At 45.8% G+C, this 12,186-nt stretch overlaps 1 protein-coding gene across 8 annotated transcripts in view; it reads left to right on the forward strand.

The window, feature by feature from the left end:
• The window catches only part of TANC2 (tetratricopeptide repeat, ankyrin repeat and coiled-coil containing 2), a 402,214-nt gene extending 393,188 nt beyond the window's left edge, over positions 1-9,026 (forward strand). For all 8 annotated transcript variants that reach the window (XM_087441368.1, XM_087441370.1, XM_087441371.1 and 5 more), the window contains one exon: positions 1,440-9,026. In XM_087441368.1, the coding sequence (XP_087297494.1) occupies positions 1,440-3,399 (1,960 nt within the window). In that variant the 3' untranslated portion in view covers positions 3,400-9,026. The remainder of the gene's footprint in view (positions 1-1,439) is intronic.
• The last annotated feature ends 3,160 nt before the right edge of the window (positions 9,027-12,186 follow it).

A 12,186-nucleotide genomic window follows, 5' to 3' on the forward strand; every position in this document is an offset into this window, starting at 1 on the left:
GCACAGTACTCAGCTTAAGATTGGCAAATCTTTGGGGCAATGGAGATTGAGAGAATTTGACTTTGTGAGAAAACTGCCTTTTCATTTTTGGAGAATGGCACCTTCTTCTGAGAAACCTTTGCCATATCTCAATCACTTTTTAACCCCCAAAGCAGATAGCATAAAGAGACACCAGTGACTTAAGAGGAGGTCACTTAACAAAACATCCTCCCGACCCTTGTAGAGGGAAAAGTAGGATGGGTCACTTATATCACAGGCTCCTCTTTTCCAATAAGCATTTGGGGGATCCCTGGATTATTTAGTCTTCCTTCTGGGGTCTTCTCAAGTCTGGTGGCATCAAACCTCCTCACCTAAACTTCCCTCCGCAACACCATACCACACCCTCGTGGAAACAGGAGGTGCTGCTGCCAGGATTGAGAGGACCCAGGAGAAACTCCATCCCTCATGCCCATCTGCTGTGGTTTGGCCAATGGGCAGGAAAGTCTCCAGAAGGACCTAGAACCTGCCATCAGTGATCTTTGGATAACTTGTCACTGTCATTAATGCCTCCTGCCCAGCGCCCCGCCCTTCTCCCAAGCTCTGCATGGGAAAGAACTGTTTCAAGTTCACTACTGTGACCAGTGGGGATATGGTCCTGAAAATCAGACCCGGGTTAAGTCTAGTGATGCCGGGGGCAATGATATTAGTCTGCACTAGCTGGAGTAACCAAGTTCTTATAGAAGCTTGACTATCACATTCTCTTTACCCCCGGATTATCCCCTCCCTGCAAGGCAAATTGCCCCTTTTCCAGGCAACATTAATAGAGAGGATGGGAATACCTCTGACAGTTTGTGTCTTCCTTTGTAAATTAGATCTGAGTTGCCCAGTCAGCAAGCCTAATACCTGCTGAGCTTTGATGTAGTGGATTGGAGGAGCAACAGTGCTGCGGGGCAAGGGGTAGAGAGGGCAGAAGACAGAGCTCTTGCCTACGATGGAACAGGCCTGAAAATTGGAGCCAAAATGTCAAGAATATAAAGAAAAAATTCTGCTGGATCAGCAAGATTTTTAAATATTGTAGTTACAGTTTTGTTCCTAAGCTAATTGACAGTGACCCTGTAAATGACAACCCCACCCAACCTCATACTGCCTGGTGTGCATTTGGGCACTAAGAGAATCTTCCTGAAGGGCCTGGCTGGACTGACAAAATGGGGACATTTCTCCACTAATCCCAGAGAGGCCAGAAGGAAGATGGAGGCTGAATGGGCTAGGGAATCATTCTGGACTCTTCTAGAATGACAGCCTACCTATTTCCTTCCTTACCAATCAAACGAAACCAAAACCCTCCATATTCCCACAGATGCTACCACAGTTCTCTGAAATAGTGACCATGTTCTCAGCTCTTGGTAATTCCTGTTGATTCAGAATAACTCCAGTTCCTGTGTTTACATTTTGTCAAGCAGACAGTTTGCAGCAGCATTAGAGGACCTGAACGAGGCCATCAAGCTATGTCCAAACAACCGTGAGATCCAGAGACTTCTGATGAGAGTGGAGGAAGAGTGTAGACAGATGCAGCAGCAACAGCAGCAGCAGCCACCACAACAGCAGCCTCAGCAGCAGTTACCAGAAGAAACAGAACCTGAACCACAGCAAGAAGATATATACTCTGTTCAAGATATATTCGAGGAGGAGTACCTGGAACAGGATGTTGAAAATGTTTCCATCGGCCTCCAGACAGAGGCTCGGCCCAGTCAGGGGCTCCCGATAATCCAGAGCCCACCTTCTTCTCCAGCCCATCGTGACTCAGCCTACATCTCTAGCTCACCTCTTGGCTCTCATCAGGTTTTTGACTTCCGGTCCAGTAGTTCTATAGGTTCTCCCACTAGACAGGGCTATCAGTCCACCTCACCTGCTCTTTCTCCAACTCACCAGAACTCTCATTACAGGCCTAGCCCACCACACACTTCACCCGCTCATCAGGGTGGATCTTACCGCTTCAGCCCCCCTCCTATGGGAGGGCAGGGCAAAGAGTACCCGAGCCCTCCCCCTTCCCCTCTCCGTAGAGGCCCTCAGTATCGGGCCAGCCCTCCAGCTGAAAGCATGAATGTTTATAGATCTCAGTCTGGTTCACCCGTGCGTTATCAGCAAGAAACAAATGTTAGTCAGCTTCCTGGCAGACCAAAATCTCCATTATCCAAAATGGCCCAGCGACCCTACCAGATGCCTCAGCTTCCTGTGGCGGTTCCCCAGCAGGGGCTCAGGCTGCAGCCTGCCAAGGCCCAGATTGTGAGAAGCAATCAGCCCAGCTCAGCAGTTCATTCAAGCACTGTCATCTCCACAGGGGCCTATGGCCAAGTAGCCCATTCAATGGCTAGTAAATACCAGTCTTCACAAGGAGACATAGGAGTAAGTCAGAGCCGGTTGGTTTATCAAGGGTCAATTGGGGGGATAGTAGGGGATGGGAGACCCGTACAGCATGTCCAGGCCAGCCTGAGTGCAGGTGCCATTTGTCAGCATGGAGGGTTGACCAAAGAAGACCTTCCACAGCGACCTTCCTCAGCCTATCGAGGTGGCATGAGATACAGCCAGACACCACAGATTGGGCGTAGCCAGTCCGCATCCTATTACCCAGTCTGTCACTCAAAACTAGATCTGGAGCGTTCTTCTAGCCAACTAGGTTCCCCTGATGTGTCACATTTAATCAGAAGACCTATTAGTGTTAACCCTAATGAAATCAAACCCCATCCACCAACTCCCAGGCCATTGCTGCACTCCCAAAGTGTAGGCCTTCGCTTTTCTCCATCTAGCAATAGTATCTCATCCACCTCCAACCTAACTCCTACCTTCCGGCCATCTTCCTCGATTCAACAAATGGAGATCCCACTAAAACCGGCATATGATAGGTCATGTGATGAGCTGTCGCCAGTGTCTCCCACTCAGGGAGGTTACCCCAGTGAGCCCACCCGATCCAGGACCACACCATTCATGGGGATCATAGATAAAACAGCCCGGACTCAACAGTACCCCCACCTTCACCAGCAAAATCGGACCTGGGCAGTGTCATCAGTGGATACCGTTCTCAGTCCCACATCTCCAGGCAACCTGCCTCAGCCTGAGTCCTTCAGTCCACCATCATCCATCAGCAACATTGCCTTTTATAACAAAACCAACAATGCACAGAATGGCCATTTGCTGGAGGACGATTATTACAGCCCCCATGGGATACTGGCAAATGGGTCCCGTGGAGACCTCTTGGAGAGAGTCAGTCAGGCCTCCTCATATCCTGACGTGAAGGTGGCTCGGACCCTCCCTGTGGCTCAGGCATACCAGGACAACCTGTACAGGCAGTTGTCCCGGGACTCTCGACAAGGGCAGACATCCCCTATCAAACCAAAGAGACCATTTGTGGAGTCTAATGTTTAAAAGACGTTTGTTGGAGTGAGACCCATGTTTTCATTGCACATTTTCAGGCTTGGTTTCCACATTTGAGGTAGTTCTCTGGCTTAATTTCTCATGTAGTTTCTGTCTGGTGTTCAGAGGTGGCAGCCCACATGCTGAAATCCTTTGCATGCAGCCGACTGGGAAGCTGGCCTCCAGTGAGCCAGGACTTCAGTTTCTCTTGTCTGTGCCCCAGCCACATGCTCTTTCCCTCCTTCAGATGCCAACGAGGAGATTGTTGTGCCGTGTGCTTTAACCCAGGGAGATCAGACACACTGGTCAGCTTTTTCCAGGAGACAGTCGTTTTCACTGATGTTCTTGTTGTGCAAACGTCTCTCTCCTTTTTTACAAAAGTAAGATGTTCTTGTTCGTTTTCTTCTAGGAACTTTAGAAAGAGTGTGACGCCCCTTTGCCTTTGCATTCTTATCCAGTGTTATCCAAATAGCCAGCCCCCAGTGCATTCTTGTGCCATGGTCTCCTCCCCTGGACTGCCAGCTCCCTGCAGTCATCAGGTCTAGAATGTTCATTTAGATTATTACTGGTCTTCCTGTGATGGTCAAGGGATCAAGGAGAAAGAGAAAAAATAAGTCTGTTAAATTGGAAGGAAAAAAATAATATAATTTGAAATGTCACTACCTTGATTTCCCAAAAGGCATCTTAGGAACACTTAGAAAACAAAGCAGCCCTTTAAATATTTCAGTCAGCCAATGAAATTGGGTGAGAATCATGGGTATTTTAAAATAATTCACTGAGAGTTATTTAGATTTTTAGCTAAATTAACCATTAAAAGCTACTGATTTTCCATGGGTGGGCAGGAAATAAACAAATATGTGGAAAGAGAGAGAGAAAGAAAGATTGTTCTGGATTCTCAGTGAAAGGCTGTAGAAAATCTTTGTCTTGGAAAAATCTACATCACTGAGCATCATGTTCCACCAAAAGCAAACTCTTCCTGAAGGTTGATTGGTGCAATAATCCTGTTAGTTGGATCTTTGCCTAAGAGCCAGATTTTGTTCTACTGGCCCTCTATTTTAAACCCAGATGGTACAGTGAAGAAATTGGTTGTTTGAGAAGCAAATTGAATTCTCATGGGACTGTAAGACTTATTCCGAGTTTGCACCCAGGGCCATTGCATTCTGTGCCAGGTGTTGTCTAATTCCATTTCGAGATCTGTAGTTTCATTATCTATTACAGGAATTGTTTCTTCTTTTCTTTTTCTGGGTAGGAGTGTTTGTGGAGTGATATTTGAAAACCAGACACAGCAAAGTACTTCAGGGTGAAGAAAGACCCCTTTCAGCCACGGGTGGGGGCACATGAGATAGACAGCAAGTGTTCTGATCCAGTCACCCTCCACACATCTTCTATGTCTTGTGGTCATTTGCTAACCTGTCCTTTGAGTGACTGAGGCCAGCATAAGATGGACAGCAAGAACACTGAAACCAAAGCCTTAGCATAGGCCTGGTACTGACTGCACATCAGCTCTTAAAGTTTAACAAACTAAACAAAAGAGAATTCGTTCTCTTAGGAATTAGGAATCATTCTGCTCTTGTTAGCAAAGGACTTACAGGAATGGCAGTTTCCTGAATAAAAATCCAGATGTGACCAGACCTGCTTATAATAGTAAGTGTCTTCTGAAAGTATCATTACGACATGAGGAGCATGAAGCTAAGATCAGAAACATTTCTTTACTAATTTAGATTCTGCCAAATAGAGGGACGCCAAGCCTGAAATGGGACAGGATTTGTCTCTCTGTGCTAGAAGCAAACAGCTGGGTTAACTCAAGACCCAGACTCTTTCCACTCTCTCTGATGCTTAAGGACTATCTCCTATTCAACTAGACCAGGGTGGACATCAATGTCTCTTCTCTTCTCTCCCCTCTGTCTCTCTCATCAGGAAGATAGAATGTACAGCTCTAGCATCAGCCTACAGCCAGGAGCCCAGCACCCTCTCAGCTCTCTCTGTCCAGGTCTCAGCCCTGTTGGGCTCTGCTTCTTATCCCCTTTTAACCACCTCTCACTGAGGAGCTGCTGCTACATTTTGAAAAATTTCTCAGTATCTTTTAGAAAAGTGCTCCTGCTTATTTGGAACACCACATATACCACCTGTGCTCACCTATCTAGGTGGGTGAGCAGGTTCTGTAGTTTTACAAATACACCACTAATGCTGCTGCTCCCCAGGGTTTCTTTCAGTTTTCCAGGACAAACAGGAAATTTAGGGTCTATGCCTTATTGGGCAAAACACCTAAAATGTCAACAGTCAAAACACAATTCTTTTTTAGCCATTGTAAGAGAGAGTGAATATCACTACTGGGCGCCAGTTGTTTTTGACTAGAAAATGCCAACTGAACCTTATTGGGGCAGGAGACAAAGTTTTTCCTTGTAAGCGGACTGCCTGTGCCCTGTTTTGCTACTTCACTGCCATGGGACGATCTTGGTACTGTATCTTAGAGACGCCCCCTCCTCAGCCACACTTGCTGAAATCAATGTCTGACTTCAGGTGGGGGGAAATTTTTCAAATGAAACTGGTGAGTTCCACCCACCCAATTCACATCACCCTGAGATGGAGACAGCGGTGACAAACTTAAACTTACAGGTTTCTCACCAAGTTGTACGTTCTGTTCCCAGAATTCTTGCACTAATGGGTTTCCATCACATCATGTCTATAAATGGGTGCACTTTACTGTTTGAATTTGTAACTCTGATAAATACTGGATATTTAAGTGTGAGTAATGTCTTCATTAGAAAATAGCAAAACCGCTCTTGTCTTTTAGTGTATTTTGCAAGGGAAAAAAAGGAAAGAAATCAAGCAGTGGATCAAAACATTTATAGCACAAGACGTAACTGTTGTATATAAGCATCAAAAAGATTAAGAATTTTTAAACACAAAAAATATTTGCAGTGATTTTAAAGTGCTTTTCCAGCAATTTTCTTAGGGACTCCTGAGACATGGTTACTTTATTTACTGGATCAGTAAGGCACACAATTAACAATTAAAAATTAATGTTTATTTACAAAGTAAAGGGAAAACCTGTGTAACTGAGAATTTGGCATGGACAAAATGGAGACCATTTTGTATCTGCTGTTGTATCTTGTCCGGGTTGCAGATGTGCACTATTAAAGTCCCAAGTTAATAGAGCACAACCCTTCTTGTTCCTCTCCCATGTGCCCCTCTTTTTAGATGTGTTTAACTTAAACTCGAAGGCTCAGGAAAATTCCACTAATTAGAATCATGTACAGTACCCCAGGTCATTGTCCAGAAATACAAGTTTGCTAATTTAGTTAAGCCTGGATTACTAAACACTTTTCCTAAATTATTGTAAACAGAACAGGTTAGAGAAAGGTATTCTCAGTCCTTATATTGTATAGTAGTTTATGAACCCCTCTCTAAATATTGGTATTTTTATATTTCATAGATGTACCCAATAGAAAAATTAATCAGTATCTAATTTAATATCCATAAGTATTTTCCTTAGATTTTAGTCTTATTCAGTGGGTTATGTGGATGTCACCTTGTTTCACCATACTTTACCACCAGGTGTCACTGTGGCTCTGCACCAGGCTTGTCTGGTAGCAAAGAATGGCAGCATCTCCCCTAGAGGAGCCGCTTCCAGGGCAGCAGGCAAGCCCTTAGGCTCAGAGGGTTCAGGAAGGAGGGAACAAAGACCTGGAAAGGGATCTTCACACATCTGTACCAGTTGTGGCAAGATAAGCTCTTTGAACACTACCTGCTTTGGACCTGATTCAGCCAGGCGGAGGCTGGGAGAAGGTTGACTAGAACTCTCTTGCTCTGGTGGATGGGTAGGTATGTGGAAGATCCCTTTCTTCCCCATGAGCACCCCTCTAAGTTCCTCTTGGCCTCCAACTTTTATAACTCCAGAGGTGTCTCAGTTGGATGGTTTGATTCAAAGATAGTTCTTTTTCTACTGCAGAAATGCCTTGGACAAAACCAGTTGCTCACTGAATCTTTGCCACAGAATGGAACAGGCTCCCCCAGGGGGTAGGATGTGCCCACCCTTGTCCCTGCCTGTCTGTCTTTGGGCTGCCCACTTCTCAAGAAGCTCACCTGCAAAGGCAGCCTGCTGCTGCTTCCACACCAATGCCTGTGCTGCCCTGGTGCATGCACACTGGGAGGTGTGGCTTTTTCTCCTTTTCCTCCAGGAATTCCAGAGTGACCATCTACCATGACTAACAACAATGAACACAAAGGGCTTAGGGGTAAGAGCTACCTACAAAGACGTGTCATGGAAACCTTCACCATGCAATGCCTTGAACTCAGCTCTGGCTGCTCCCGAGAAAAGGTGGCTGGCTGGGGGCCTGGACACAAGCACAATGGGGCTGGTGGAGCCACTGTGCAGAGCTACTTGAATAATCACTGGGTCTTCATCAACTCCTTTTATAACATAGACCACTCAAGGGCTGAAGTGTTGTTAACCTGCATTTCGGTGTCCAATGCCTCACAGCAGCTGAACCACCCTGAGATGCTTGTGGCCACATAATGGCCACAGTCAGAGCTTTGAAAGTCAGTACCAAATGAATGCATAATTGGACACCAAAAATCAAGTGTTACTTTCATGTTTCCTCACCCATATCATCTCATTTCTTCCTGCTGACTCTGTGATATTTCCATTAAGCTGATCTGTCGGGTTTTAGCTGGATGCGTGTAGATACAGGCCAGCATTGCTCTCGTTTTTCAGACAGACGTACTCTGTGGAAAGGAAGGAGCCTAGCTGCTTTGCTTGTAGCACTTGCTGGCTGGATTTTTCTTTCGCCTAATCACTAACCAGAACATCTGGTTAGGGGGATTCAATCCTTCAGTCCCCAGGACCAGACAGAGAATTAATTCTGGAAAATTCAGTACTTGAATGTACCTGCCTTATTGTGTACCAACTTACTGGAAAAAAGAGTTAGAAATGCCAGCTCCAGATCTCTACTTCATTCACAGGTTATTTTGGAAATCTTGTAAGTTACACTTCCTGTTCTGGTTCATTTTTTTGTTTTTTTCCTTTGGCTCATTCCTGGTGAGTGGGGCCAGTTCCTCGTCAGGCTCAGGGCAGGTGCCATTCTCAGGCATGGCCTCCTTTCCATCTAGCACATCATCTCTGTCTCTGTTCTGTCTCCTCCAAATCCAAGATGATTTTAATCAGTATAGACATGTACAGTCTACAATTAAAGAGTGATTTGTACTAATATGATTTCGATTCTTCCTCCTCTTTGCTGTCCTTTCAAGACACTTGCTGGAAAAAGCTTTAATGCACTTAGTTTTCCTTTAGGTTTTCTATAACTCAGATGTAAAGGACTTTCTCTGTACAGTATATTATCCAACGCATGTTTGTTCTCTATCCTGATATATTGAACACCACACAGTTGTGAACTCGTGCAGTGGGGATGTCCCACACCCAACAGAGGCATCTAGCCCCCTGTGTATAAGGAAAGACATTTCCTTTGCTGTACTTGCTTGAGCAGTTTTATTGTCTGTACATGTGAGCTGTGTGAGATAGATGTGAAAAGTTAAATGAATGCATTTTCCTGCCCATGTATACAGATCGCCATCTGTACAATGAACTGTATGTATGAAAGCAAATGTACTTATTTATAAATGGGTAACACTTGGAAAAACATGGCGTTGTGGTGCTTTCTCCTTCCATTACAATACCTCTCCAGGGAGCTGACTCTCAAGCCCACCCTCACTGAGGCCTGTGGTGCTGAGGAAGCCTCCCCCAAGGATGACTTTGGCAGGTTAAGGCGAAGACCAAATTCCAGATGATTTGCTTGGTCTCTTGTAAGACATTCAGAGTCCCGCCTCAGGCTTTTATTCACTCAGTGCAGATATTGAGCACCTGCTTGGAGCTGGACACTGGGTAGGCACTCGAGAGAACGGAGGACAAGAAAAGATGGTTCTAATGGCCTGTCAGCAAAGGCTCACTATATTCATTGAGAAAAGGCTTTTTCTTCAGTGGAAGAGTTTTTCTCCAGCCATACCAAGGGAGCACTGAGCCCTTCTCCTTGTTTCATTTTAATAGCTGAGGCCACCCCCCAACCCAGCTACCATACCAAAATCCCAGGCCAAAGTGGGCTGCCAGTTAGAGCTGTTATGGTTAAGGCCTGCATGCCTGAGGGTGAGGGGATAGCCCTAGCTGTAGTTCCCAAGGCTAACTTGGTGAAAGCTGGAAGCCCACTGCTTCCAGTGGCTTTATTTTTCTTGAGAAGTCTGGCTAGAAGTTCGAATCCTGGCCATATAGAGAGCTAGGCAGCTGCATTGTGAATGGAAAGGTTGTAGATTTCCTGCAACTGGCCGGAGACTCAATACCTTTTTTTAAAAAGCGGCCAGCACTGAGTCCTGCAGCCTTTCCTGCCTAGCTGCTACCTCTCTGTCTACTTGAGGGACAAGCAAAGAAGGAGACCACTTTCTCTATAGACACCAGATTGTGCCGAACAAACATCCCTGCTGTATAACTACATCTGTCTCCCCTCAACAACCCAACCTGGGGAAGCAGGAAAACTCGACATGCACAGTCACCACAGCTGGACGCCAGAATTGCCTTTAAAGAGGAGAGAGAGGACTCTGGAAGTAACCACCTGCTCAGTCTGAAAACCATTCCTGGGTTGTTCCAGTTATTTCATTAAGAATCAAAAGTAGATAAGTGGTTGACAAAAACTCCAGCTTTTTAAGGATTCTTGGGGACACTGGAAGAAAGATGAAAGGTTGTGATTCCTAAAAACCTAATTCTTAAAAGGAATTTGCCCTGAACCTGACTAAAATGCCACTCAGAGCAGCAGCAGACAGTGAACTCAGCAAATTCTTTGTAGATTCTCAGAAGTCCCAAACCAAACTCTCTTCCCTTTGGTATTCTTACTCCCTAACAGGTGCCTTTCAGCAGCTCTATAGTTCGATGCACCACTGTGCCCGCATGCACATGGTAAGCTGGACTCCCCTTCCGTAGGCTGGGATGGGTAGGCAGAGATTGGGTGGGGGAAACAGTGTTATCCTCTTTCAGGTTTAAAAAATGAAAGCTGAGGGCCGGCCCCATGGCATAGCAGTTAAGTGGGCGCACTCTGCTGCTGCTGACGGCCGGGGTTCGGATCCCAGGCATGCACCGATGCACCGCTTGTCAGGCCATGCTATGGCGGCGTCCCATATAAAGTGGAGGAAGATGGTCACAGATGTTAGCCCAGGGCCAGTCTTCCTCAGCGAAAAGAGGAGGATTGGCATGGATGTTAGCTCAGGGCTGATCTTCCTCACAAAAAAAATAAAAATGGAAGCTGGAGGAGCTTGGAGAAACTTGGAAACTGAGTCCTCTCATTCCCAGGAATTAAAAACAGGGCTTTCATAATAAGGGTGTCATGTCTGGAAGGCCCTATGGTAAAAAGGGAGGTGTTGCAGAGTCCATTGTAATGGGCCATTCTCTTGAGGTGCCCATTATGTCCCAGACACTGTGATAGGGACTTTACATATGTTCTCTAACCTATTCCTCACACAACCTGACAGACAACATTGCTCTCTCCAAAACACAAATGAGGAAGCAGATCCTGAGAGTTTAAATTGCTCAAGGTCATGGAGGCAAGGGTGGGACTCTGACTCAGATCTGCCCAGAAAGCTTTTCCCTCTCTACCATGCTGCCCCCTTCCTCAGAAGGAGATCTAAGAAAACCAAGCAATCTGAATGACACCAGAAGCAGCACAGGCAGTGGGTTTAAGAAGGAAGCTTGGAGAAAGCTACTTGTTACTTCTTTGGAGAAAGAACTCTATGCCAAGGTCAAGAGGAGTAACTTTGGGATTTCTAGGAGTTCCAAACCCAGTAAGAAGGTGAGGTCCCCCCTGAGGAGGTAAAGGACTAACCCTCTGGAGGGAGAGCCATCATCTCCTGTCTGGGACCATGTGAATATTCACAAACACAGAGACCCTTAAAATTCAGAGGCTAGAACAAAAACCAGAAGAGATGGCACACTAACGGGGTCAAGATGCCTCTGCTCACCCGAGAGCCGGCCCTAATCCTGAGTGAGAGATCAGTTTGTGACATGTCTCAAGCCATGTGCTTTGCATGCTTTTAAGCAAATGAAGGTCCACAGAGAAGACCTGATTTAGGAGACTACAGATGCATAAAGCAAAGAAAGACCTCTTGAGCTCTGGCTCATACACATTAGAAACCAGATACAATATGGAAAATAAAGTGAATGTTAAGAAGTAAGAACTCATGTTACCAAAGGATTTTTACCTTTTCAGAGGATTTGCTGTAGGGTCCCTTTAAATAGTGAGCCCCCTCAGTAAGTTCTGAAGTTGTGTTAAGTGATGGCGCTTTTCAGGAGCACACAGGACATCCCAGGGAGCTCCCACCCAACTTTACCATGAACACATCTCCTGCCTGACCCTTAGTAATCAATCTCAAGTAGAATCTCGGCTTGTTCTCAAAGGTGTGCTCTTCTGATGGAATGAAGAGACACTTTTTAAAAAGGAGAAAAGTTAATTGAATATTGAGGGGAATTTCTTGCCAAGGCCCTTATCAGGTTCTTACAGCTCCCTCTCCAGGTCACTCTGGGTTGAGAAGAGGGTTCCTGTAACCACGGGGACGAGCCTCCCCACTGGGTCCAGAGACTGGACAGCCACTGTCCATTTCAGAGCCTGTGCCATGATAAATACCATTGACCACTTGACCTTCTGTGCCCGGCCTGGGGATATTCAGTTTCGCTCAGCCCTCATAGAACGAACATCACGTATCTGACTCTGCTAAAAGCGCTGGCTCCTTTTATTGCCTCAGTAAATGAAGGTAACGGTCGAAAGA

Source organism: Ceratotherium simum, chromosome 16 (genome assembly GCF_057802395.1).
Source record: "Ceratotherium simum simum isolate JZ-2026a chromosome 16, ASM5780239v1, whole genome shotgun sequence".
In the NCBI taxonomy this organism is placed as follows: Eukaryota; Metazoa; Chordata; class Mammalia; order Perissodactyla; family Rhinocerotidae; genus Ceratotherium; species Ceratotherium simum.